At 37.9% G+C, this 27,988-nt stretch overlaps 1 protein-coding gene across 1 annotated transcript; it reads right to left on the bottom strand.

Annotated features, from left to right (window-relative positions):
• LOC130563966 (coiled-coil domain-containing protein 60-like) lies at positions 1–27,947 on the bottom strand. Its single transcript, XM_057349809.1, has 14 exons — positions 27,711–27,947; positions 23,454–23,531; positions 23,050–23,123; positions 20,337–20,513; positions 19,826–19,951; positions 15,929–16,033; positions 12,766–12,856; positions 11,518–11,747; positions 6,412–6,495; positions 5,419–5,559; positions 5,066–5,233; positions 4,400–4,589; positions 1,145–1,248; positions 1–494 (listed from the first exon to the last, which is right to left on the bottom strand). Exons 1-14 carry the CDS (start codon positions 27,945–27,947, stop codon positions 488–490), a joined length of 1,812 nt encoding a protein of 603 aa, XP_057205792.1. The 3' UTR covers positions 1–487.
• Between the last annotated feature and the right edge of the window lie 41 nt (positions 27,948–27,988).

Consider the following 27,988-nt stretch of genomic DNA (forward strand, 5'->3'; position numbering starts at 1 on the left):
TTAAAACAACATACATGACTGTATTATTGAATTTCATAATATTGAGCAACATTTTTGAACGGAGAAAAGACACACAAGGTGACGGTTATGTGTTTCAACAGAGATCTGTTGAACATCTGTGGGTTTGTCCCACCATGACACATAATCCAAAAGTGCAGAGCCGCAGAAAAAATAAAGAGACCATTCCAAATTTTCATTTATTTAGCATTTCTAGATGTATTGTGATGAGTGTCTGTTCAATTGGAACAAAATCAAACCTCAGGAGTCATCCAAAAGCAATGTGAAAGACAACATGACAAGACATATAAAAACGTACATATTATTTATGTATTTATTACATAAAAGTAATATTTGAACTTTTCCTAAATACATTTCCTAAATACAAATATTACTGTTGTGATGCTTTAAAGTGAACATGAACTTGTTTTCTTTGCAGTATCTGAGGTCTGAAAAATACACAGCATCTTTTCACCTGTTTCTCCAGTTTTCATTTTCTGCAAATAAATGCAAATAGAAACAATGTTTTTATTTGAAATTCGGGAGAATGTTGTTATTAGTTCACAGAATGAAACAAAAATAATAATTTGATCTATACCTTTAAATAGTAAATTCAGAAAAACTGAAAATGGTATTTGGAATGGTCTCTTAATTTTTTCCGCAGATGTTTATTTGCATAAAGAAAATAAAGCCTAATATTTTGTTACATTGTCACATTTTACTGACAATGAAGCACATTTTATTCCCCAAGTATTACTGTAATGCAAAAAATGCCATTATCATTACAATAATGTATATTAAAGTAATTGTTTGCTTCATAGTATTGATATGTTAGTATTTGATGAAAAATGAAAAAAAAAAGTTCTATATAGCACTAAAAGTGGTTCTTGGCTCGTAATCATAGGGGAACCACTTTTAGAGTGAATGCTCATAACTAAAATTTTATTACAATATTACAGTATTATATGATATGATTATCACATTGCAGGAATGACAATTTTAGGTGTCGAGTGTTTATTTGTCATCAAAAAATGTCACCATACAAAGATATTTTAACAGCATGCGGTACACAAATAGACTATTGATTTTGTGAAAATGTAAAACATGACTTGTATTCTGAGCAATAGCCGAAGAGAGGATGAATTACATGTTGTGTGTTACACTCTTGGTGGTCTGTGATTGGCTGAGTCTGCGGTGTAACCATGAATCGTACTCTGCCTTGGGCATCTTTACTGCATTATCTCTCACTATCTGCAAATAAGAGAGTTAGAGATAAAAGACCACTTCTCATAATTACAACCCACTCGCATCCTAACCTCCCAGTTCCCGACAATAGCTTATTACCCCACCGGATAACCCATCTTTATACGGCCCAAATGTTGGTGTGTTACCAGAAGCCTGTCTGGACTTGGTTTAAGGGAGTCAGCAGGGTTTTGGCAGTTACAATCAAATAAGATTAATAGCTTGAAAGTTGCTACACCTGAAAATCTAAATCTGCAATAATTACAGAGACATTAGTAAGTAGATTGAATGAAACTAAGCCAACACAATATGTCTGCAAAACCTCTATATAAAACTAAGTGAACTATAAAGTTAACCATTCAAATAATAAAATAAATTGTTTACTTTCTATGAAGGTAATTATTATTACTGACCAAGTTATACTATTCAACTACATACAACCTCATTGGATAAGAGCGTATCAGAATTAGCTGCTTCAGAATTAGAAAGAAAATCCAAAGGGAATACAATCAGGTGCTTAGCTAAAATAAAAAGGGCCCCAACATTTTATTATGGCACATCAGGCCCACTGACTACAGAAGACCCTATTGGACCCCCTTATCACATCCCCCATGTCCTTTCACACCCGACATGGATAGCTAAAATTGGATTATAAATAGATAGTGGAGCTGATGGAGGAATCCACAGCTACCACATCGTAAACATTAGTTTGTTGTATTTATGCCTGACAAGATCATTATCACATCCGATAAAAGGACAAATTAAGTTGTGTTGATACAAATAGGCGTCTTGCCAAGAAAACTGCAGTTAATCTGTCAGAGTAAAACACACAACACAGAAACAATAGATAACAGCAGCTGACAGTTGGTGAAAACACTTTTCATCCCTATCATTTATCTTTTTTTTGTCATTTACATTTATTACTAGTGTTTTTTCGATAGTGATGGTATATGTAAAGGGGTCTATGAGAAATGTATAAAGACCGACAGACAGGGTCGGTCTATATAACCTTCCTCGCATGAAAACATGTTCCATTAAGACACATAATACTTTGCGTCTTATTTTTTAAAAGTATTTTTTTTATATTTAACCCTTTTGTTGTGTTCAGCTCTGTGGAATCTAGTTTTTAAATCTCAGACATTTATATTTATTCAAGATACACTTTTTTTCATTCACATTATAGAAGAAAATCTACGCAGTATCTTGTTTTACCAAAATAATGAATAACGCTGTGGGTCCACTAGACCCTCAAACATTGACTGAGTAACAAAACATGGATACCATACAAGGGTTAAACTAACAAACTTCCTTTTGAGAAATATTTAGCTTAAAAAGTGTACTTGTGCTAACTTTCTTTAGCATACATGTCCTGGGGCGGTCTGGACCCCTCATAAGCCTTAAGGGACCTCTCATAAGGTCTAAAATAGTGAACTTGGGGGTCCCCTGGTTTTTCATTAAAACTAGACAACTAAAAACACTTTTTTTGTCAAATTACCATGCTAAAACAAAACACTTTTGTCCATTATTTGTACAAATTTCATAAAACTAAAATGTCATTTTTATCTGAAAAATCCATGCATGCTCAAGCGCGCCACACAGTGTTCAATGAAGACATGTACAGAGATGTCGCAGCCAGTGGATCCTCTCATATTGAAAGCGTTTATCTTAAAACTTTACAGTTTGGCTAGTATAATTTTGATATCTCACATTTTCAAAACAGATGCGACATGGTACTGAGCCACTACAGGGACGTACAGGTGGTGGAAATAAAGGAAAGGTAGTGAAAATATTTTGCTCTCCCCAACATTGCGTTCCTTTGCAAAACTTTTGCGTTTCCCCAAGAATATTTTTCTTTCCCTCAGAAAACTTTGGCATTCCCCAGAGATTATTTTGCACTCCCTTCTGGAAACATGAGCTCAGACTTTGACGAGAAGGCTTCTGCTTTTGCCAAAAGGAATGACATTCGTTTTTCTTATTCTGCATTGGTTCATATGGATTATTTTCATATACTTGATCTACATTATTAGGAGATGAATCACGTTTAAAATGCTCATACGTGTCAAGGACGGCGTGGCGAGAACCCAAACGCATGCAGGCAGGCAAAGACGGTGTAAACAAAAACACTTTATTTGACAGAAAGAAAGACAAAGCAAAACACCCACGATGGGGAAAACTGAACTAAGAATATATTCAACAAGGCAAACAAAAACTTCCCTCAAGGGGGCAAAAACTAGAACAAAGAAAAAATCAAATTAACAAGACAAGAAACTACCTTGGAACAGAGACAGATGACAAGGGACGAACTGGATACAAAACACGACGTAGCATACGGCACGCAATACAGGCAATACAATACGCAAGACACTACAGAAGACAATCCAACAGCACAAGACAAAGAAACATGAGGGTATATATAGGGAGAGACAAACGAGGGATAATTACACGGGGCAGGCGTGGGACATTAGACATGAGAGGAAAGCAATACAAGAAACGAGAGGGGCGGGGCTAATGACAAGACATGAGAAAACACATGAGATGTCAAAAAACAAACATCTCATGGCTTTCTCACAAATAACCTAAGGCTTTGCCATGGCTCTGCTACAGGACCAAGAAAAACATGACTAAGGAAGCAGAGCCATGACACATACGCTTCTGCGTATACGGTGACGCGTTCTCTCCCTCACTCACTCCAAATATTTTTTTATTAATATTCCAATAAAAGGGAACAGCACCGCATTACAATAATATAAAGAACAAGAATCAAAGAGCTTGAAGCTTTGAGCTTGAACACGCCCCTGTTTGAGCCCTCGCCGTGGCTCTAGCGAATCACCTGCTTTGACCCGGAGCGGCGAAGTACCGGCAACATGTGAGAAGTACAGGTACACAAGAAAAAGTGAAGGTACGCTAAAGATTAATAGAGAATTGGCTCGTACCTGCCCACTTCAAGGACTGCGAATGAGATTGTATGAATTCATAAGAATTAGCCAAAATTAGCCATCTTGTAAAACGGTTACGTGTTGACTGTGAGATTGTGCTGAAAAATCAGTTGTTTTTGATGATTTATAACTCAGAAATGAAGGAATTAAAAAAAGTAAGAAATGACAGCAAAGCATGTAGAATCACAATGCAAAGTTTAGAATAAGTGTACAGTAAGAAGTACCTCTATAGACACACACAGATCCGGGCAGCAGAGCTCCCATGGTGGGAGGGAGTTTAGGACCCTGAGGAAGCTGTGTGGATGAACCCGCAGTGTGAGGCCTTCTGTAAATCGACTTAACTTCTCCAGCAAACATGCGACCCTCCTGTCTGAGTGTTTGATGGGGGTCAGGCTACTGAGCAACTCTGAGAGCCTTGAACACACACACACACGCACGCACACAAACACACACACACACACACACACACACACACGCACGCACGCACGCACACACACACACACACACACACAATGGTTAATGTAATGTTATTATAGATGGTTTCATCAGACACATGCGCTGGCCCAAAGTTACTTTCCGGTCTGTGTTTGGGTATAATATAACAATTTATTTTATATTTAATTTATAATAATATTACTTCATATTAGTATGTTATTGTATATTAATTGTCATAAATTAAATTAAAATGATTTATTCTTTGCGGAGATCTACCAAAACCGTCTATAAACAACAATGTTGAATGCATACACACACTCGCACACCTGCTAATATTCAGATTAGGTGGTCTACTGAATCCTGTAGTGTCATTAACGTTAATATTTACCAAACACACGTAAGTGGTTCAGCATCAGTGTTTTCAAAAGCACCGAATCTGACTCACACACACGCACCACTGAGTGCTGTATGGATCTTCTGAACACACAGCATCAGTCACTTTTGAGTCCTGTGCCGTTGCCGTAGAGACCGCAGAAGGTAAACAGGTCACAGAAGGAATTTGTCCATGTGATGTCATATTACAAAGAGACAGATATCGCTGGACCCCATTATCCCACCTCTTCCTACAAAGAGAGACGGAGGATTTATATGTTAAATTATTATAGCTAAGAAACAGATTTTTATTTGATAATGAATCTTTGATTCGGTTTAGACTGCCTACACAAATAAAAAAAAGAATTCTTCATCATCAGTATAAAGCAAATATTGCACCTGTGTTTCAACATGACAAAATTAAGAAATAACTCACTTGGCACTGCGCTCTAAAGCATCTGATAAACTAAGCATCAACTCTTCCGCTTTGTCACCAAAAGATGCTTTCATCGCATCCAACATGGCTTCCTTCTCACGCACCAGCTGGGTGGCAGAGCTCAGTCCCACAGGGAAACTTCTTGCATAGCAAAATAGGACAGCGAAAAAAAACACAGTTGCAGTTTCATAATGCCAACACAACAAATGTGCCCTCACGGAAGTGCACATGTGAGAAACACACGATGCACCTAACGGAGCGCAAGGCCTCATGGGAATGGAACAGCAAAGCTGTAGAGTTCATACATTTGGGGCTATACCCTACACACTTTTGCATGCAAAGAGGGTGTAGTCCCAATTATAAGAACACAGATCATAATTATTAGAAAAGGCTGTTGCACCGGATCTTTACTGCATACTTTTGTCATTCTTAGCTACGACAGTATGGTGTTAATAAAAGTGTGTTGGGTGTGTATGAGCTCTATTAATTACATGAAAAAAACCTTAAAAAAAAGTTAAAATCTTTGTCTGGTTTTACAGTACAAATATCTAAAAGTTCTTACATCAAGATTTTCTTCAAAAACAAAATGATAAAAATAGTTTACGCTTAAAACTCACAAAAATCTGAAAAAACTAAACAAAACATAACTGCTAATGGGGTAATGAAAGTAAACCTGTACGAAGTTTAACGCTTCATGAAGGATTTTTTTATTACCCCATTGGCAGATGTTTTTTTGTGTAAGCATAAATTTAATTTTTAGATTTTATTTCAGAAAACAATAGTGAATCTTTGTCATTTTGCTTTTCAAGTGAATGTGCTTTAAGATATTTTTTATATTTGTAGTGGAAGACAAAATACATTTCAATTTCTACAAAATCTGAATTTAAATGTTTAAATTGAATTTAAAGTGTGTAAATTTAGTTGTTTATCGGTCAAAAGGTTTTCTCATAGAATCACTCATTTCTCATATGCTGTATAAGAACCCAGACACACCTCTTAATGCTCTGAGTCCGAAACTTTGTTTTCTCATTGGCTGTGTTTGGCTCTCTCTCAGGCTGGACTTTGACTGACACATTGCTGTATTAAAAAAGAGACATACAGTCATGTGAATGTTCACAATAAACACATTGACTGGGGTCATCATATTCTCACATGATCACATTCACATAACACTATAACAGGTGTCTGTCTTGTGCTAAAATGAGATCCGAGCAGGTTTTGAGAACACTCTGATACGCTTCATGAAGGAATTTAAAGAAATCTGAAACAACACACATATATAAATATAAGGGTAACACTTTACAATAAGGTCTCATTGATTAACATTTTTAGTTAATGCATTAGTTAATTTGAATTAAAAACGAGAAAAATATTCCTGCTGTGTTTATTAATCCATGTTAATGTTAATACAAATACACTTGTTTATTTATTTTATTGATACAAATAAGTTGGACACTTTTGTTTTTCAATATTTTGTTAAAATGTTAATATCTTCCCACTAAAACAGGACTATGCCCATATTAAAATGATCCACGTGCGCCCTCTGCTGGTTGACAGATACATTACACTAAAATTGTCATTCTGTAAACAGATCTCATTTAGAAACATTTGACAGAAACAAACACTCAGGCTCCACATCCAACTGATAACCATTCAAACAGATTTATCGCTACGGAAATATCTTTCTCAAACACAACACTTCATTAACCGACACAATACACATCTATCTTGAGTGAAGGATGGGGTTTTCATTACATAAAATAAACTAGGTTTTCGAGACAAAGACGAAAAGAGCCATAACTCAGAAATAGATAGCTCCATAAATACACACTATAACAACGTCATTTGCGTTCCTCTGGGTTTATCATCTATTAAAATATGTACAGTGCTAATAAATTGGGAGATTAATCACGTTTATATAAACTGTAATAATAAATAATGAATGCTCACATTGAGCGATTATTTTCAAATACGTTCTCATACAGAATGTTTTTTTCAACCAATTAAACTGTTAACAATAAAAGTCCAATAAAGAAAGATATCTTCAGAGTCCAGCTCTTAGATTATGCACATAAATCGTTGGGGATTAGCCACTCGCTTGATTAAAAAAGGTTCTTTGATTATTTTTTCGATAAATTAAATAAACAGTAATAATTGTGCAAAACAAAGGCAGCTCGCAAGCTTTCAACAGGACTCAGCACTTTGATCTTCTCTGTGGTTCTGAAGGATTTTAGCTTATTATCTTCAGTCAAAAATGTGGGACTCCCATAGTGTCTGACCAATGACGGGATGGGGCCCAAACTGCCACAGGGACAGGAAACAGCAGACACATGTGAAGCACAGTGGAGGTGTACATCTTAAAACCAAGTGAAGGATCCTTCAAAGAGTTTTTTCTGAGGTTAGAAAGAGGATTGTACAATGCCTACAAACTAGCTTTTTTCCAAAATAGGACTTCAAGATGAAGACAACAGAAGCCGTATGAATAGTGCATTGATGTGCGCGACAACAGAGCAATTGTGAAAGTGTCTAATGGTGTCTGATGGATATTTTTCCTGTGTTTTTGTCCTGAGAGCCATTCGGCAGCACAGGGCTGAAGTGCATGATAATGATAATAATGACAAGGACTGTCGCCATGACAATGTGCTTCATGTGATTGTGTCAGCAGGGTAAGTGACAGTTCAGCTGGCAGTGAGATGGGAAACAGATAATGCTCATCATTTGCCCCAAAACTTCTAGAAGCAAAGTGTCTTTTCTGTGTGAATATTTGCAGTCTCCTACAAACTGTTGCATGTGCAAACCCAAGCGTCAACTTTAAAATTCAATTACAAAAATGAAATATTTTGTGCAGCACTCTTATTTTGGATTATGAAATTTTGGAAGAAGCACTTTAAAGAAATTTACATGCCCTCTTGTCATTTCAAACCTGTATGAAATTCTTTCTTCTGCAGAACACAAAAGAAGATATTTTGAAAAATGTTGGTAACAGAAAACGTCTCGGTTACGACTGTAACCTCCGTTCCCTGATGGTGGGAACGAGACCTTGTGTTGACAGACAGACTGGGGTTTGATCTTGAGAACCTATCATCTCCGAGACGAATTTTAAAACGCCAATGGGCTTGGCGAATGGCACACGCACGCCAGTCCCCCGCCCCGCGCATACGGGTATAAAAGGGAAATGGTGGCGGCCATTCACTCATCTTTTGGGCTGAGGAACCTGAGAGGCATCTCCCGGTCGCTGCAGAGGTGTCGGCGAAGCATTGTGCCATGATGACACAGTCATAACCGAGACGTTCCCCTTCAGTCGGTCTCTCGAAGTTGTGTTGAGAGACAGACTGGGGACCTATCTTTACACGCCACGGCACTAAGCCGTATCACAACCTCCAGCGGAGCGACACTGACTGGACTAGCGAGTCACAAGTGAGCGCTACTGCGAGACATAATCTTCCAGTGGGATCAGTACTTAGTAGCATACCCTGAGAGGCTCGTACCGACGGCCATCACGGACGGTGCACTCTTGCCAAGCGCCCAAGAACCCGTGACAGCGTAACTAGAGGGACGATCTGCTTCACCGTGCCGTGGGAGGCTGGTTCAGTGACTGACAGAGCGGTCACCTCGCAAGGGGTGGAACCCCGGGGAGGTCGACGGCTCTGTTGACTTACCTGCTTGTTGTCGCTGACCGACGCAACGTCCGGTGGAGGTTGCGGCCGGCAGCATGGTTCGTCCGAGACACCATCGAGTCGAGAGTGCTGTGGAGAGAGAAAACCCAGGGAGACACACTCTTTCTGTGAGAATGTGGGCACCGGGCCCTGATAAGGCAGTCAGCGTCCCTCTCCGACCCATGGGCGCTGGTATGGCAGGGGTCAGCCCGATGTTGGAGTCCCTGGGTTCTTCCCATCAGGGCCGGTCTTCTTCCTGGCATCCTCAAGGTGACAAACAAGACGAGACAGACTGCGACAGTGACAAGAACCAGCAAAACATAGTAAATAAAATCAAAGGCAAACAGGCATACATGTCACCCCAATCCTAATGTCATGTAAAAAAAAACAAGGGAGGGGGGGTGGGGGAACACAAGAGTTCATGGAGGGGAAGTCCAGAAGGGTTGGGGCAAGGTTGGAAAGTCTTAGGCCGGGGGGGTGCTCGGGAGGAAGAAGTGCATGGAGTCCGAGGGGGCTTGGCTGGAGAAGTCCTGGGGGGAACAGGTTGGGGTGGCAAGGGTCCAGGGGTGAGCAGGGAAACTGCTGGCTGGACCGCCGGCTGGAAGGTTGAAGAATTGAAGGTTGAAGATCGGCTGGGCTGGCGGCCAAAACACCGGCTGGGCTGCAGGCTGCTGAACCGGACTGGACGCCGGCTAGAATGCCGGCTGGACTGGACTTGACTCCGGCTGCTGGACCGGACTAGACACCGGCTGCTGGACCGGACGCCGGCTGCACCGGACTCAATGCCGGCTGCGCCGGACCCGGGACTGGATGCCGGCGCTGGTGGCAGCGATCCCCTCCTCCGCATCTTCCTCTTGCTGCGGGCCACAGGACTAGTGGCAGGCTGCCGAGATGCGGTGGGGGGCATGGCCAGCTCCACAATGGAAGAGTCCGATACCGTCCCCCAGGACTCTCTCCGCTCTCTCTTGCCCCAGAGACTGGTAGGAGGGCAGGACCAGCGGAGCTTGAGGTGGGAGGGGCTGAGTCCCCCAGGGTGACGGTAGCCAGGACGCAATCCTCCAGGACGCAATCCTCCGGGACGGTGGCCATCAGGGAGGAGACCCAGGTTTAACCACGTACCTGGCCATGTCGCTGAACCCCAGGGGGCTCAGCATCCGGTCTCCGCCGGCTTGAGGGGTTCACTCTGTCTCCCCTGCTGCAGCCGCGAAGTCCCAGATGAAGTCCCGGATTCCGCGATCCCCTGACGGACCCCAAACAAAAGGTGGGCCTGGCGGGACCACCGGAAGGACCGCGAACACTCTTCCATACTGTCTGCTGGGTTCTCTTGTTGGCTAGTTTGTTCTGTTAGGAAATTGCAAGGACAGAGAACCCAGATGCAGGCAGCAGGTAAAGGGTTAACAAAACAATGATTTATTTAACAAAAATACAAAAACAAAGACCCACGAGGGGGTAAAACAACATTGACAAAGGAATCAGGTCACAGACTAAGCAGGAACGTGAACGTAAACTAACTAAACTGGACTAAGACAACACTTGACAAAAAACTTACACTGACTAGACTTGACTTGACTTGACTTGGCAACACGGAGCAAGAACAAGACGTTATGTCTACAAGGACATGGAACAAAACGCACTAGCACAGGACAGAAGACACAAGGGCATTATATAAGGAGGCTAACAAGGGGTAAATTAATACTAGGCAGGTGTGGGGAATTAAACACTAACGGAAAGCTAAACGAGGAAACCAAAGACGAGACCAGAGAGAGGGCATGTTATGTCAGTACCAACAATATCATGTCTCCCTCCACACAGAACAAGAGGCTCTGCCATGATCCTGCCACTAGACCAAGAAAGACATGACATGATGAGGCAGAATCATGACAAGGTGAGTAAATGATGACATAATTTTCATTTTGAAAGTGAGCTGTTCCTTTAATGAATTATTCCATTAAAAAGGTTAATTTGATTTAAGTTATTTGGAGGAATTTCTGGTGTGTTACTAACATAATTCTGGTGAAAATGTTTAATACTGAGCTCTATAATAACAAGTTCTTATCTATAGATTTGTCACATACCTTCCTGGCATTGGAATGTGTCTGTTTTGTTTTGTAAAAAGTTACTTTCAGCTGGTTGATGAAGTTTTTTAATTTAATTATTTCAAAAAGAAGTATTGTAATTTGATTTTATTTCACCAGCCTCACCAGCATGTTGTCATATTATCGTTACATTTGATATATTTTAAGCGTGTTTCGGCAGTGCTCCATGCTTGCTCTCTCAGCTTTTATTATAAGCATTGGTCTATAGAAATAACCTAAAATATTCTTTAAAAATAGCCATTTTGTATACATGCTCCAGCATGCATGTCTAAACCATTTAATACACCCTGGCACCGTGAAAAGCTCATGTAGATCAGAGAGAGAAGGTGAAGGCTGACCATGCTGACCTACATTCTGATGGCGAAGGATCAGAATCGGGTTTCCGTGCGCTCAGGGCCTCAAAGCCATCACTTGAAACAGGGTCACTGCACGTGAAGTCGGGGGCCACCGTGAACGATGACAAGCTGCCCACCGATGATGCTGATGCTAGAGAGGAAACCACACTGAGGCTGGAGGTCTTCAAGGTCAGATGTCGTCCTGAAGAAACACGAAGGGGCTTTGATGTGACATGCCGCGGCTGGTTAGAGAGATTGACAGAGAGATTACAGTAAGGGAAAACTGAATTTGGAAACATTTTCCATTTCACCCCCAAATTAAAATCATAATGTATTTTTTTTAATTCCATATTTTGCAAATGCTACTTTTAGGGCAAGTTATAATGCACAAAGCAAAAACCCAACTGATTTAATTATTATTTTGTTGAAAATATTTTTTTAAATAATTTCAAAAAATATATAAAATTGAATATATCAATTATTAGTATTATTATAAACATAATCATTATTATAATATTGCAATAATGGGTATTTACCATAATACAAATATAATACAATTTTATAATAATAATAATTATTATTATCATTTTATAGTTATAATATTTTATAAGTATAATAAGTAAAAATTATAGTACAATATTTAAAAAAATATACAATTTTATATATTAATTATTATAATAAATATAATTGCTATTATTATAATTAATATTACAATAATTGACATGTTCAATTATAAAAATATAATAAAATTTTATAATTATTATTATTATGCCATTAAAAAAAAGAAAATTGCATAATTGAAATAATAGTGTAATATAAAATAATAACAATATATAACAAGATTTTTATAATTTAATTATTTCGGTCAGTATTTCTTTTATATTTGGGATGAAATATGGTTTGGGCTTGTGATGAGTTTCATGAGATTGATCAAAATCAATTGTTTGTCATTACATAATGTGTATTACATAAAAAGAAAACAGTAGACAGTCTTTCCAGCAAATTACACAATCCTGAACCTAAAAATCTTTCTTTCCTAGCTCAGATTTTTAACCACAACACCTACCTACATAATTACTGAGGAAAATGGGTATTTGAGTCACTGTTTCTTTGGGAAAGCAGGCTATGTTGCATCAGACCACTGCACTTATCTAAACCCCTCTGGCACACTTCAGGAGAACATAATGCTACACAAAACCTCAGCGGAACCAGAGCTACACAAACATTCCAGTGTAAAAGAGGCGATTTGGGAGGAAAAACCTTCGGCGTGGCGATAAACTGCTCCCACTTGGCCTCTATTGCCTTTTCCTTATTCAGTCTCTTTATTGTGGTTCTGCTTCTTCCAGGGTCCCTGAAACATTCAGAGAGAGAAGGAAAGAGCGAGAGAGATAAAGAGAAAATCTTGACATATTAATTATTCGTGCAATCTCTCCATAATGTGCTCCCCAAACCTGGAATATTATCAAAATCATATGTCACCTTGAGAGGACGGTAAAAATTGAGAGAAGGGCAAAAACAAGTGCGCACATCCCAGCTCTCTCTCCTCCTGGGTCGGGCTTTAACGGCTGCTGATAAAGTTTCATTATTTTTTGTAATATCTGCTCTCTACCGTGCTGTACTGTTTCCCATAAAGCTTCACTTTATTGGAAATTGGATTCTGGGATGGTAGAAGCCCCTCCAGGCTCTTCTGGGAGCTCCTGCTTACAATCTCTCTTTCTGTCTCTCTCACACTCACTCTCTCTCTCTTCTTCCATTTGTCTTGGGCTTCTTCTCTTCGTCCATCACTAACCTGTACCTCCAGGAGATGAAGGAATCATTTTTTTTGCCCTATCCTCCTTTTTCCATCATCTTTTCCCGTCTCTCTCCGTCTAACTCCATTTAAGCTCTGTGATGTAATCGTTTGTCCATTAACTTCTGATCTTGTTTGCTCTTCTTTCTATAACATCTTATTAGTTGTGATTTCTAAGGCAAACATCACTATACCTACTGCTACATACCTTTAGAGATTTGAACAAACCAACCTAAGCCACATCTAGGGACCAGAATATCATAGAGACTTGGGGGTGGACACTTTTGACTCGGGCCGAGTCACCCAAGCAAAAGAATAGCAATGTGCAAAAAAGAAAATTTAGAAAATGAATATTTTTTTGTATGCTCAAAAGCAAAAGCATTTGTTTTTTTCTTGAACTGGTGTGAGAACCAGGTCACAAGCTGCTTGCTTATTCACATATCCTATTCAATTCTGCATTTGAAGGCAAAAATGGTAGAAATCTAATTAGGTCATGACTTCAGGGGACACAGTCAGCTATTAGTGAGGGTCACTTCACACACTTACACACTAAAATATGTGATACAGAGATACTGTGCCCAAAACTACAGCTTCAGATTTACATATGTTCATCTTATGCATGAAAAATAGGTTTTACCATTTCATTATAAAAAAAGACAGAAATAGTTAAAGCTCATCGAATGATGCAATAGACATCATGGGCACTTTAACCTCTCACAGACTAAGCATATGTACCACTCTTCTAAACAATGGTAACCCTAAAACTAAAAAATACAACAAACTCTTTTAAACAAAAAAGATAAATGAACATTAAGCACAAACAAGTCTTTTTTCTTTACTGAAAAACACTTAAAATAACACAAAATTTTGAAATTTACTGCCTAAATGCAGTCTTCCCCCTCAACCAGTCATGTTGAATTAACTTGTTTATATTAAGTGAACTCAACAATTTTACGTTCTACTCAACAATGTTAAGTTGACCAGTCAAACACTTGTTAAGTAAAGCTGACAGATCTAAATTTTTAGTATAAATAACATAGTTGACTTACGTTAATTCAGTTACTTGCATTCTTTATGTACTGTGAACAAGGATGGGTTAAGTAAAACTAACAGCAGCGACAGTTCATTTTTTTGAGTGTGACAATAAGTGTGATTATTGATATTGGGTTAATACTGCATGATAATATTGTACATAATTCAGCCTCTGGTTGACATTACAACATACTAGGTGGTGGTATTTCAATAACATTTTGCGTTTAGAATCACAGTGGTTACAGTCGGTCTCTACGCCTTCATGTGCTTATATTTCAAATTTGATTCATTTGCACTAAAAAACAACAACATTAATTTCACTGACAGCATATATATATAAAAACTAGATATTGTGGTAATATTGTTATTGCGCGCACTTTTGTCCATGATAACTGTGTAGTGGAAAGTTTATATTGTGACAGCCACAAGTTTTTTGCCTTGAAAACAACCAAACGTATAAGGTTAAATGACGCTCTCATATCCAACATCTAAGCCATATATGTACCCGACAATGAACTACAACCTTTCAGAGAAAACAGATTGCTGTAAAGCACTCGAGACATGCTCTAAAACTTAGATCGGAAAGTCATAGCAACCATAAAGCCTCCAAAACTGGTGTTGGCTTAGTCGAACGCTCTGGGCAAGTAATTTAAACATTGCAGGTTCAAATCCTGGAAGAACCTGTTCATGTACTGGATCACATTTGTGCCCCTGAGCTATAGTCGGTTAACTCTCCAGGGTATACCATTGAGGATTGTCAATGCAGACAGTATTCTGGAAGTTGCTTTGGATAAAAAAACTGCCAGCTGGAGGACAAAACATCCAACCAAAAGCGATTTGCCTCGAGTAAAACAGCATTTGCTGTTTGGTTGCCAACAAGTGATTTTGATCTGCACTACCAGCATCTGCACCGGACACTTGCAGAACAATTTTTTTTTGTGCGTATTAGCTGCAGATCCGAGATTATTACATTTTTGGGTTGTTTTAAAACAACTGCAGCACAAGTGGATGATTTGAGGCATGTTTGACAGCTTGCTATAGGTGGCTTTTAATTAATTCACCCAGAAACTCACAAACATAATTTATTATTTTCAATCTTTACAGTTCCAAAAAAAAAAACGGGTCTGTTGGTCACTCCAACATGGTTGACACATAAATCTTTACACTAAAACATATACTTAAATGTCCAGTAAATGAAATTTAGCCGCATCTAGTGGTGAGATTGTGAATTGCAACCAACAGCTCACTCCACTCCTCCCTTCCGAAGCACTACGGTGGCTCTCACAGGACTAAGATGTCGTCATGTTTTCGCTTCTTTGCCGAAAGAGATAACGTATTTACGAAACATGCTCTGTAGAGCAGTTTGTCCGTTTAGGGCTACTGTAGAAACAACATGGCTAATTCCATTCAAGGGGACCTGTGGTGTATGTAGACGGAAATAGCTCATTCTAAGGTAATAAAAACATAACGCTTCAATATGTAAGGTCTTTATACACTTCTGAAGACATAGTTACATTATTATATTGCATTTCTGTTAACAGATCCTCCAAAAAACTACACACTGTACCTTTAAATATCTTGATATGTACGTTTTTTACTCACTTGGCATCCCAACAAAAAGTAAGAGGTCCAAGTTTCCCAGAATGGTCTAGAGTCAATGCCTCCAAAAGCCAGGTCAAACAGCACAACTGGCGATACACACACTCTCTAGAAAAAAAAGTAAAATAACTTTTATACAGCAGAAAATGAAATCCACCCCAGTATGCAAATACAATTTCCTGCAGAGGGCAAAGTGATGCAACCTTGTCTAAATCTTGCCCTCCTGACAGCAAACAACATCAGCAAGGACAACTGTTTCGCACATGTTTCCTTCAGCAATTATTTTTCATAAAGAAATCAATTTTTTATTTAATGGACAAGCCTTAGTAAAAACACGTCCATTTCCGTGCAAGAGGGGGTTTTCAGAAAGTAAAGTGGATTGCTTTTGCGAGGAGATCTTTATGATATCGACAGAGCAGTTTTGTTGAGAGGTCTTTAATTCTTTTTTTATTTGTGTCTCCTGTGTGCGGACACATTTTACGCCTGTTGTATTAACTGTAGAAAACGGGAATCAGATCCAACAAACACGTTAATACATTTAGTGCTTAATCTACTATTTATCGATGAGAAGAAAACCATCGATGGAGAAAAGAAACAGCAACGAGGAAACTGATAGAGAACGATACTCTTTCTGCACTTCGTTGATAATCTTTTAGAAGCTAACAGCTCAAGGTTATCTTCGTGTTAAATGAATTCCTCTGCATTTCTTTTCGCATTAAGCCATTACTTTGCTCTCTGCTTTCAGCCTTCAACATCAAGGTTAAGATTTATAATCAGAGCTCAAGTGAATGAGATCCAACTATTCAGTGTTGCCAGACAATATGCTTCTTGACACCACGCATGCCAGAATGCAGACACTGCGCTTTGTGACACGTGGGTTAAATGTACGATTTTGGTACAATTGGCATCTGATGGATTGACATCTCAGTCGCTTTCAAGTGTATGCGACCGACATGTCGCATTCTCACATGGGGAAGTTTTCAAGGTCCATTTCTAATGTACATTTTGAGTCAGATTGCATAAATGCTTTTCTCTCACTGTGATTTTGCATGTTAGTTTTAAAACTTTTTTGGGTGATTTTTCGATAAATTCTGTTCTCCAAAATAGGGCACATGATGTCCCAAAGATAAATGTGAATAGAGTACCTCAGAGACTAATTTTTGTAAGCAAACCTCTGAAGCAATTTAGCACATGGTTCCATCGCCCCAAAGTCTATGGGTTTTTTTTAATGTTTTTTTTTCCAGGTAAATCGCCTGAAACAAGGTCTGGTTAACAAAACCTCTAAATATTTTCACGTTTTAATTTATGACAGAAAACAGACTAGTTATAAGCCGCTAGTGACTTTTTAAAGCTTTATTGTGTCTTAAGAACGGCGGTTGCTAACAAGTTGCTAAAAGCGACATTGCAGCTGGCAATGTTCAAAGATATCATTTGTGCACGAAGGCAGCTTAGGCCGTGTTCACATTTGACTTCTTTTTGAGAAGAAAATGTTGACAATGGCGCTTTTCTAGTAAAAAAAAACCTCTTGCAGTGTTGTGGTTACAAATAGCAGCCGGCAAAGTTCAAAGATAGCATTTGTGCACGAAGGCAGGTTAGAGAGACAGGCTTCATATGGCAGCGCAATGGAATTCTATATGAATTATAAACAGAGAGCGTCTTTGCAATAACCAATCACATAAACTACAATGCTAATTTCTCACTAGAAATGCAGTCAAACATTACTTAAAGTACAAATTATGCTTACATTTTTACAAAACTATGCTCCAACGGCGTTACGGCCGCCATTTTATTTTTTCGAGCTTGAGCCTTCTCGACCAATCACGTTCGTTGCATGTTGTTATGGAAACGTCATGAAAAAGGTGTTTGATGTAGTGCGTTTTTTTTTTCCAGAAAAACGCTCTGAGCTGCAGAAAAAGACGCTGGCGCTGGCGTTTAAAGAAGTGCTCAGGACATTTTTGAAAACACGTTTACTCCATAGGATTATAACATAAAACAGACGCAAGCAGCTTAAAAAAAGAAGTCAAGTGTGAACATGGCCTTAGATGTTATCACGTATAAATCCAACAAATAATGCAACATGTACACAAATCTCTAAAAACGTGGATAGGGATTTAATCACGGAATAATTACTTAACATGGGACTCGTTTTCAATAAAGTTTTAAAAAGTTGTCAGAGGCTTGGTGGTGGTGACATTGATATCGAGTGACCGTAGTCTGTTCGGTTTATAGCCTCATGTTACCATTTTACATCTGGCAATTGTATTACGGCTTCAAAAGTAACAAATGTTGTGTTCATTTGTAAAGATGATCTTGATAGACAAAACGTTTGAGCATCATAAACCTTTGTTAATCACAGATCTTATTTTTTGCGATCTTTCAAAAGTCCATGGGAAAAATGCGGAACCAGTGCGGCGCTAACTTCCAGGTTGGCCTACAAAAATACGTCATCTCCGCACCACTTAATTAAGTGAACTGAATCTGATCATGAAAAAAATACTGGTCATGATTTGAGATTTGTATCTTCTTTAAAAATATTTACGGCAGTAAAAAAGTCTAACACAGAGCACTGGCAACTAGTTTTTTAATGTACAACCTTAAGAGATATCCCATTGCCATAGCACTGTAGTTTTATGGGAAATGAAAATAACCCTAATCTTTTCATAACCCCAAACCAGACCTATAGGTTTTCAGCCTTCTGTACAGAGAATTTTGTCTTAAAGCTGCAGTATGTCACTTTTTGAATTATATTGATACCCTTTCTCTTAAAAGCTCAGATCAACACCTCTTCAGGTTACTGGCGGCAACTATAAAATAAATAGAAGATATAAAAAATAACAAATTCCCTTTCCAAGTGTTGGCAGAAACCGCAAATAGGTTATCAAAGAGGTAATGATGCAAGAACAATGTACTTTGACTCCAGCATGACATACCGTTCCATCAAGAAACACTGTAAATGAGCCATGTTTATTTTTCAGTTATTTTACTACATTAGATCCGAGATATTCAGAGGGTAATCGCTCTATCCCGCTGGGTGAGGCTGATGGTTGAATGAGTTTTGTTTTTCTGGAAGCTGAGACGCTCGCAGCCAAAACTCTCTCCGATTGCTGTAGATATTTCCAGCAGATGCAGAAATTATTTTAATGTTTTCCATCTCTGTGCATTTTCTTTTGAGAGCAACATTTTTGTGTCAAGGAAAATGAGATGGTTCGTGTTTATCTAACTGTTAAGAAAAACAGGGTGATACGTGTCAGTGTTCCAACCGTCCATGTGGAAAAGTGACACTTGAAAGTTTTTATAATGCACTGATGAAGGAGGGCACGTGCAATTTTGTTCTTGTTGCACAGTGACAATAAAGGAACAGTTCACCAAGAAATGAAAATTCTGTCTTCATTTACTCACCATTGAGTTGTTCCAAATCTGTATAAATGTCTTTGTTCTGATGAACACAGGGAAAGATATTTAGAAAAATGCTTGTAACCAAACAGTTCTTGGCCACCATTGACTACCACAGTAGGAAAATTTGCTTTATTAATTTCTTTGTTTCGTTGAACACAAAAGAAGATATTTTGAAGAATGTAGGAAACCTTTGACTACTATTGTAATTTTTCCTACTATGGTAGTCAATGGTGGCCAAGAACTGTTTGGTTACAAGCATTGTTTCAAATATCTCTCTCTGTTTTTATCAAAATAAAGAAATTTATACAGATTTGGAGCAAGTCGAGGGTGAGTAAATGATGACAGAATTTTTATTTTGGGTGAACATCTTGATAAAAAAGATAAAAGATTAAAAAACACATTTACTTCCAATTGTATAAATTGTATATTCCAAAATGATACGAAAAACAACAAAATGCCTCTCTGGTATTTTTATGACAGAAGGAATAAAGAGGTGAGTGCTACCTTGGTAGCTGGTGAGGCTGAGCTGAGGTCAACGATCTGTGGACGGGTGTAAATGGACGAACAGACCGAATTTTCCTCCTGTTGCATTTCATCTCTGAAGAGGATGATGCTGCAAAGTCACACCACCTGACAAAACAGCTGTGTTTGTGTGAGTGGGTGCAAATGGAAGATGGAAGATGTGTTTACATACAAGTGCTGAGTTCCTGCATGCAGTAGTTAAAAACATACAATTTTCCAGGAAAAGTCAGCCTCATTGCAGAATCCATCTGTTTGCGACGGTTATGCATAAGACCAATTGTGTTACACATCTCAATGGCCATTTTAGATTTGTGTTTAAATGTGAACACTTACATTTATAACACGAACAATAATGGAAATAGACGATTGAGTGTTGTTTAAAACAATTTGAACCAAACACCGATTAAAACATTAAACCTACCCTGTATTGTTGCTTACGTTGTATTACACAAGTAAAGGTAGAAACTGTAAGACAATGAAATTCTGAAAGCACCTCTCAATGTCATTGTCCTCATCGGAATCTGAGGAGACAGCAGGAGGTCTCAGCTCGGCGAGTCTCAACTCCTTCTTCCTCCGTCTTTCTGTCGCCCGCTCCTCCTGCGCCTCCTGCTCCTCCTTCTGAAGGAGGTGAAAGTAGCTACGGCCCTGTTTCACTGCAAGACTGTGCTGCCTGTAGAAACGTTTAAAATACAATTTTGAAACAGACAAGAGCATTTGATTGAAGATATTTGAACCAATGATGACATTACAAGTGGGAGGACACAAAGAACTTCTCTGTGATGTCATCATTGGTTCAAATATCTTCAATCACATGCTCTCGTCTGTTTTAAAGTTGATTTCCAAAATTTGGTCATACAGTAAAAAAATTATTAATAAATATATATAAATATACATATTTTATACACATACATCTGTAAAGAAATGAGTTATCAATCATTTTATAGATGGTTTCATCGGATGTTAACTTCCGGTCTGTGTTTGTTTATAATACAACTATTTATTTTTGTATTTAATTTATATACATATCAATTAATATTTGATTGTATATTAATTGTATTGAATTCATTTAAAACTATACTCAACAGTAATTGATTCTTTGAAGAGATGTAGGCCTACATAACGTTATATTGTTGCCACTGACACCGTCTATATTTGATTTGATTAATTTGATAACTATTTATTGTTCACTTTGATTACAAATGTTTACGTATATATTCAATATGTTTGTTTTTAATTCTTCAGTGTAAAAAGCATGAATTTTCAAACTGGCTCAGGCTGGTTTGTGTCAGCTGTCAGTCATGCTGTTCACCAGCAAAACAAAATTGGTGAACGTGATAGACCAAGAGACCCTTGGTAATGTATACAGCAGACCAACCTCCCATGGTGGCGGGACCATCATCCAAAACACAAGATAGTATGCTTAAAGAACCTAGAAAACTGTAAAAACCCTGCCAGCTTTTGTCCTCATGTTGCCTTCTATAAAGCTTCAGTCATGACACTGAGCATGAATATTTCAGCACGCTCGGCTATGGCTGCCCACGTCTGTCATAAATGTCAACCATTTTGTGATGCACAACAAGGGAAAGGTCGAGAGAGGACGTGAAAGAAAGAAAGAAAGAAAGAAAGAAAGAAAGATAGGAAGAGAGACAGCCGTCTACTCTAGCCTGTGTTGAGACTGTGTTAAATTCTCCCACAAACAAAATACCATCGGTGAGTCCTGCCAGGGTTTTAAGCATAGCCGTCAGCCAGGACACATGCTGGGGGGAGCAGATCATATGAATTTATACTGCAAGAACACACAATTTATCATTTCAATTAATGGATACATATAAATTTCCTGTTGCGTTCAACCTGATGTGTCCTGTTGGAGTCTACAGAGTGTGCTGTCAGAAAAATAAATTAAATATTACATTAAATGCCTGGCAGTATAATTATGAATTTAATAGGGTAGTTTAGGCAAAAAATGATCATTCTTTTATCATTTACTCTCCTTCATGTCATTCCAAACCCGCATGACTTTCTTTCTTCTACAGAACACAAAAGAAGATATTTTGAAGAACGTTGATAACCAAACAGCATCGGACCCCATAGACTTCTATTGTATGGACACAAAACCACCGAGACATTTCTCAAAATATCTTCTTGTGTGTTACACAGATGAAAACGTCATATACAGGTTTTGAACGATGAATAATCACAGAATTTATGAACTATCGCTTTAAATACACTGTAAAAAATGTGAAGTTGTTTCAACTAATTATTATTTAGTGACTAGTTCCACCAATATTTTACGTTCACTCAATTTCGGTCCCCAAAGTGTTACTTGAATTGTTATTTTTTAGTTGGCCCAAACTTGACTCAAATATGAAAAAGTATGCTTGCTCAACTAGTTTTATAGTTCATTCAACTAAAGTTTTTTCATTAGTTTAATATTTGAAAACATACAACAAAGATTCTGTCAATTAAAATGTAAGTATTTACCCCACGTTTTATCTGTTACTTCAATAATTGTTTTTTATTTGGGAATTTTAACTACAGTAGTTGACCCTATCTCAGGGAATCTTGTCATCTACTATCATAATAAATACACAGGTCTCTGCCAAGCTGAGTTAATTTAGCATCTTTAACATCAATTTCCCTGTAGCCTATATACAATAAAAAATAAAATTTAAATTTTCCTGTTAAATTTTCCTTCAGAAAGAAATGAAAGAACCTTACATTGATTCCATTTGATTTTCTTTTAAACATAAGTCTAGAATTCTTTGTTACTATTGCTGTTGTTTATAATATTTGTGTCATGACTTCTAATAATAAGAAAAAACAAAAAAGTTGATTTGGCAGGTTTTTAGTTCATGTTTGATCTTTCATGTGTCACTGAAGTGCCTCGGTTCTGTCAGGTAAATTATGACTGCATGACGAGAAGGCGGAGTTTTAGAAAAAAGTGGATGAGTCTAATTAAGTTGTTAAATTTAGAAGTTCTCTTTTAGCACATTGCAAGATTCAAACAGTAAATGTGTAGTCAGTTTTGCAAGTCATAAAACACACCTAAAAGCATAATCATATTTTCTGAAAACATATTTATACTTGGTGTAAGAATTCAGTGATTTGGCAGTGCTTAACGACAGCATGTGGATGATGCTCACTGTAGCTAAATTACACACTGATGCAGACACAAACTATAATTACCACACAGCAGGAACTCTAACCTTGCTAGCCGTAAGTGCTTGCGAAGAACAGTGTCCTCTCTCTTCTGAAACCGAGGATATTTTGGTGGCAATTTCTAAAAAAAGATAAGGCAGACACTTTCAGCAAATTTCCCCAAATACTTCAACACTTAAACAGATAAAATACGCAAAATAAGAGAACAGGAACTATCGCCCTAAAATTACCCCAACTGACTCGAGATGGGCACGATTCTCAGAATGTGACATTCCACATAGAACTTGCACCTTTTCACACAATGAATTCGCTGATTTTAATTAACACGTTTGTTTGCGCCTATGTCGTTTGCTGTCTCAAACTTTTCACACCGCTGCAGAAAGAGGACAGGCATGTGGAGATATAGTCATTGGGTACGTGCGAGGGAGTCGCTGCTGATAGAGCCTCGCACCTCATTTTCCTGTGAAGAATGTAGAGGGGTTTCGTGATCCAGATCATCATCAACTTCAGAGATCTCCCCCTTTGGTGCCTATTAAAAAAACACCCACAAGTCATTTGAGAAAGATTTGACTGCAAACGCAGTTGCATAGGAATGAGAAAAAGAGTCATGTGGCAGTACGGCAAAACAGACAGTTCAGAGCAAGCAAAGCTTGTGCTTTCAGTTGTCAGAAAATGTAAACACTTTGATCAAAACTGTCACACAGTCGTGACAAAAAAGAGATGTGGTGCTTTCAGGGACACTTTCAGGTACTGTCCTCTTCCTCTGCTTTTAATCTGTTATCCTGTCAAAGACAAAAGTTTATAAATGAAAAATAAAAATGTTACAGTTTAAATCGACTTGGCCATGCTGCACGGGATGACAGGAAGAGAAATATACTTCTTTCTACACTTCTATAGGCTACTTTCTTTATTATTTCAACATATTCACACTTGGTTTTCATCAATCCAATAGAAGTTTTGAAAAAAAAAACATGAATGATATTGTCTGTATTCAAATTCAGACCTTCTCAATTTAAAGGTATAATTCACCCCAAAATGAAAATTCGTCATTGACTCACCCTTAACTTATATTCTGTATGACTTTCTTTCTTCTGCACAGAAGAAGATATTTTAGAAACCAAGCAACATTGGACCCTATTGACTTCCATTGTATGGACACAAAACCACTGAGGCATTTCTCAAAATATGATCTTCTTTTGCGCTCCACAGAAGAAAGAGTCATATACAGGTTTTGACATGAGGATGAATAAATTATGACAGAATATTTACTGTTTTATTTAGGTGAAGTCTAAATGACACTCAAAACCACAATTCACTCTAAAAGTCTGGATCTCCTTAAAATAAGACATTTCAGAGTTTCCCCTCATAATTCTGGTGAGGTGATCCAGAAGTATATTTCTCTTCCTGTCATCCCATGCAGCATGGCCAAGTTGAAGCAGAAGCAGACAAAGAGAAAAAGTTCGGAGTCAGAGGCTGAAAGAATGTGTCCTCTCTCGGGCAGAGGTCTCGGCACCGGCCGCTCCCTCTCTACTGTCCTCCGTGCCCTTGTTCTCCCCCTTGCTGATAGATGATCTCATTTGCAGTAAATCTGCTAGTGTTTGAGCCAGACGTGCCAGAAGAGAGATCTTTCTCTACACTGCTTGCTTTTCTGCTCTTATACTTTAATCCACAAGTTGTGAATTGCATTCATACACAGTTTCAAGAAAGGTAAAGCACAAAATCTGGTAATAGTACCTATTCAGGACCACACGTTCTGTCAGTGATTTTGTTACACAATCACATCCTATGAAATTTACATCTTAAAGGAACAGTTCACCCAAAAATATTTTTTAGTCTTCATTTACTCACCCTCCAGTTGTTCCAAATCTGTATACATTTCTTTGTTCTGTTTAACAAAAAAGAAAATATTTTGAAGAATGTAGGACAGCAAACTTTTGACTACCATTGGAATTTTTCCCACGATGGTAGTCAATGGTGGTCAAAAACTGTTTGGTAACAAGCATTTGTCCAAATATCTTTCTCTGTGTTCATCAGAACAAAGAAACGTATACAGATTTGGAACAACTCCATGGTGACTAATTGATGACAGAATTTTTATTTTTGGGTGAACTGTCCCTTCAAACAAGCCAATATCAAGACATTTTGTCATTTAAATATTCATAAAACTATCATAATAGCATTCGCAATCCGATTTATTTTTTTATTTTAACATGCAGTTGTGACAAATGGTGCACGGTAATGGTCATCTACTATTGAAGAAATACATAAACTTAAAAAAGATATGTACTAAATAACCGTGTCTTATGATGCTCTCACTAGAATAGATTAAAGTGTTCCTCTACACAAATACAATTGTCGGCATATAATCACTTTATTGCTTGTGAGAGATGAGTATGCACTTTAAGATGGTGAATAAAAAGGAAGCACGCCACAGAAGCACAAAGGACATTTATTAAGTCTTTCCTTGGAGAATCGCTTACGATTACTTTGTCTCAATACAACACGACTGTCTTCAACAGCTGATTCTAAAATTACAATTATAAACAGAGCAACTACGACTAAAACGTGATTTTCCTGCAGCTCATTCAACGTTACACCAAGCATAGGTCTGATTCCCAGGCAGTGCGTGTACAGCAGTGATAAAATGTAAAATGTGAATCAAAACAAAAGCATAATAACAATGCTAATGATATGAACAAGCTCACATTGACTCATATGAATGCTTGTTTCCATGATGTATTCACCTTTTTGCACACATTGCATAACTCTGTAAGGCATGTAGTGACAGAAAGCGATGCTGTAGCTCTGGCTCACTTCACAGAAGTAATTGTGTTTCAAACGACAGCCTCTGTGTCTCATTACATCCGTGTTGGTTATGTAAAGCCATTGGGAGAATCGCAGAGCCTCCATAACCACAGAGAAAAAATACAAGCCCCAATGGAGCAGTTTGAACAGAAGACATCATAGACAAGAAAGGACGATGTATACATGTCTATTAAAGGGATAGTTTACCAAAACTTTCTTTCTTCTTTCTCAAGATATTTTGAAGAATTTTGGTAACCAAACAACACCACTGTAAGGACAGTCCAGTCCACCTCAAACCTCAGGAGTGACAAAGTCATCCAACAGCAATGTGAAAGACTGACAGCATGACAAGACACATGAATGAAGACTTTTCCCATGTAGAAATATTACTGTTGTGTTGTTTAAAAGTGAATATAAACTTGTTTTCTTTGCAGTATTTGAGGTCTGAAAAATACAGAGCATATTTTGACCTGTTTCTCCAGTTTTCATTTTCTCAAATAAATACAAATAGAAACAATATTTTTTATTTTAAATTTGGCAGAAATATTCTTAGTAGTTCACAGAATTAAACAAAAAATGATCTTTATGACCTAAGTAAATTTTAAATTCAGAAAAAAAGGTCTCTTAATTTTTCCCGCAGCTGTATTTATGCATTTACAGTATATTCATGATTATAACAGACACTTTTATCCAAAGCGATTTACGGTGCATTCAAGCTATTTTTTAAAGGGGATGGGCAACGTTGTTTCATGCATTCTGACTTCTTTACAATGTTAAACGTGCTGACATGGTCAACTTGTCAAAAAACGAGTTGTACGTATGACGTAGTATTTCTGTGCTGGGTACACTTCCCCAGCATACGTATAGGTTTCGTTAAAGTTTTAAAGATCGAGTTCAGTTCGTTTCTACAAGAGCGCCATGTAAATAGCTAATGTTTTGTCATAGAAATGTTAGCGCCCATTCACATGTCGCATCTAAAAATGCGTGCAAAACGCGGACTGCGTCGCTTTCTCCCTCTTTTCAGAGCACCCGGGAGTTTCCACTCACGTTTTAAGCGCGCTTGACAAGCGTCAACATTTAAACAACAAACCTGAGTAAACGACCGATTGTAATATCCAGTTATCCGAAAGCTGAAAACATATCACATACGTGTTTAATGTCAGTTTGACGTGACAAAAACATTACCAGACCTTCACTAGTTCATGCTAAACTGCGTGGCTTTGACTCAGGTGTGTTTATTGTTGTGGTTAGCCTATTAAAACAACTATAGGATTTGCAAATAATCCAAATGCATCACTTTTAAACAAATCTCGTTCTTTTATTCTGTTTCTATATTATTTTAAGTTGACCTATTTTTAATAAAAATGAAAAAAGTGTGTGCAACTTCTGTAGTTACACAAAAAAAGTTAAAGGGACAGTTCACTCAAAAATGGAAACCTTTATGTAATTTCAAACCCAAATGCATGATGATCCTTTATGAAAGACAGGTTGTAATTTAATCTGGTAGTATTTGTATAAAAATATCAGTTGTGTTTACTTTCATTACTGATAAACATGAAAAGACAGAGATGGTTTTAGCAATTGTTATGTAATTTGCACTCCAAACGTTTTAAAATGCACATGTGTAGATCAAGAAAGTCAATTTTTTTGTTTGGGACAAATTCAGTTTTTGGACCTCGGTATTTCCAAAATGCTGCATACGGCCCTGTCTGTAAGTACTCAAGATTTATACTGAACACACTTTATACTGAAAATGATTGAAATTGGGATTTTTGGTACACCACGACAAATTAAAGTTAGTTAATAAAGTGGTTAGTACCACTCCCTTTATTGAAGTGTACCGCTCTCAAGGGCCTTAATCAAACTCAATGTGATGTCTTGTGTTCCCCACAAACCTACAAACCTTCTCTAGTTGTCCCAGAAAACTCACTAGGAGTCTCTTTGGTTCCAGGTGAAGTGGCTCTGAAACATCTTCAGTATAGCTCCACCCGAGTGAACTGTACGCTCCACAGGTCAGTGGCTTCTGTCTGCTGTTAAATCTCTCCCAAAACATCTCAAAGTCACACAGTTTACTTGGAAGAAGTGTCTTAACTACCACGCACGGTCTGGAATCTAAAGAGACGTCACTTTGAACTTCCATTATTACTTCTTTAGGTTAGAACCAGAGCATCAGTTCACCGT

Source organism: Triplophysa rosa, linkage group LG2 (genome assembly GCF_024868665.1).
Source record: "Triplophysa rosa linkage group LG2, Trosa_1v2, whole genome shotgun sequence".
In the NCBI taxonomy this organism is placed as follows: Eukaryota; Metazoa; Chordata; class Actinopteri; order Cypriniformes; family Nemacheilidae; genus Triplophysa; species Triplophysa rosa.

What these genes read in the sequence shown, in the direction of transcription:
- LOC130563966 (XM_057349809.1), bottom strand. Translation starts at nt 27,947, where the DNA reads ATGGAAGTTCAAAGTGACGTCTCTTTAGATTCCAGACCGTGCGTGGTA. An exon ending in AAGCACTTACGGCTAGCAAG is followed by an intron (nt 20,514 to 23,049) that starts GTTAGAGTTCCT and finishes ACGTTTCTACAG; the next exon opens with GCAGCACAGTCTTGCAGTGA. An exon ending in AGTTTATCGCCACGCCGAAG is followed by an intron (nt 11,748 to 12,765) that starts GTTTTTCCTCCC and finishes CTCTCTAACCAG; the next exon opens with CCGCGGCATGTCACATCAAA.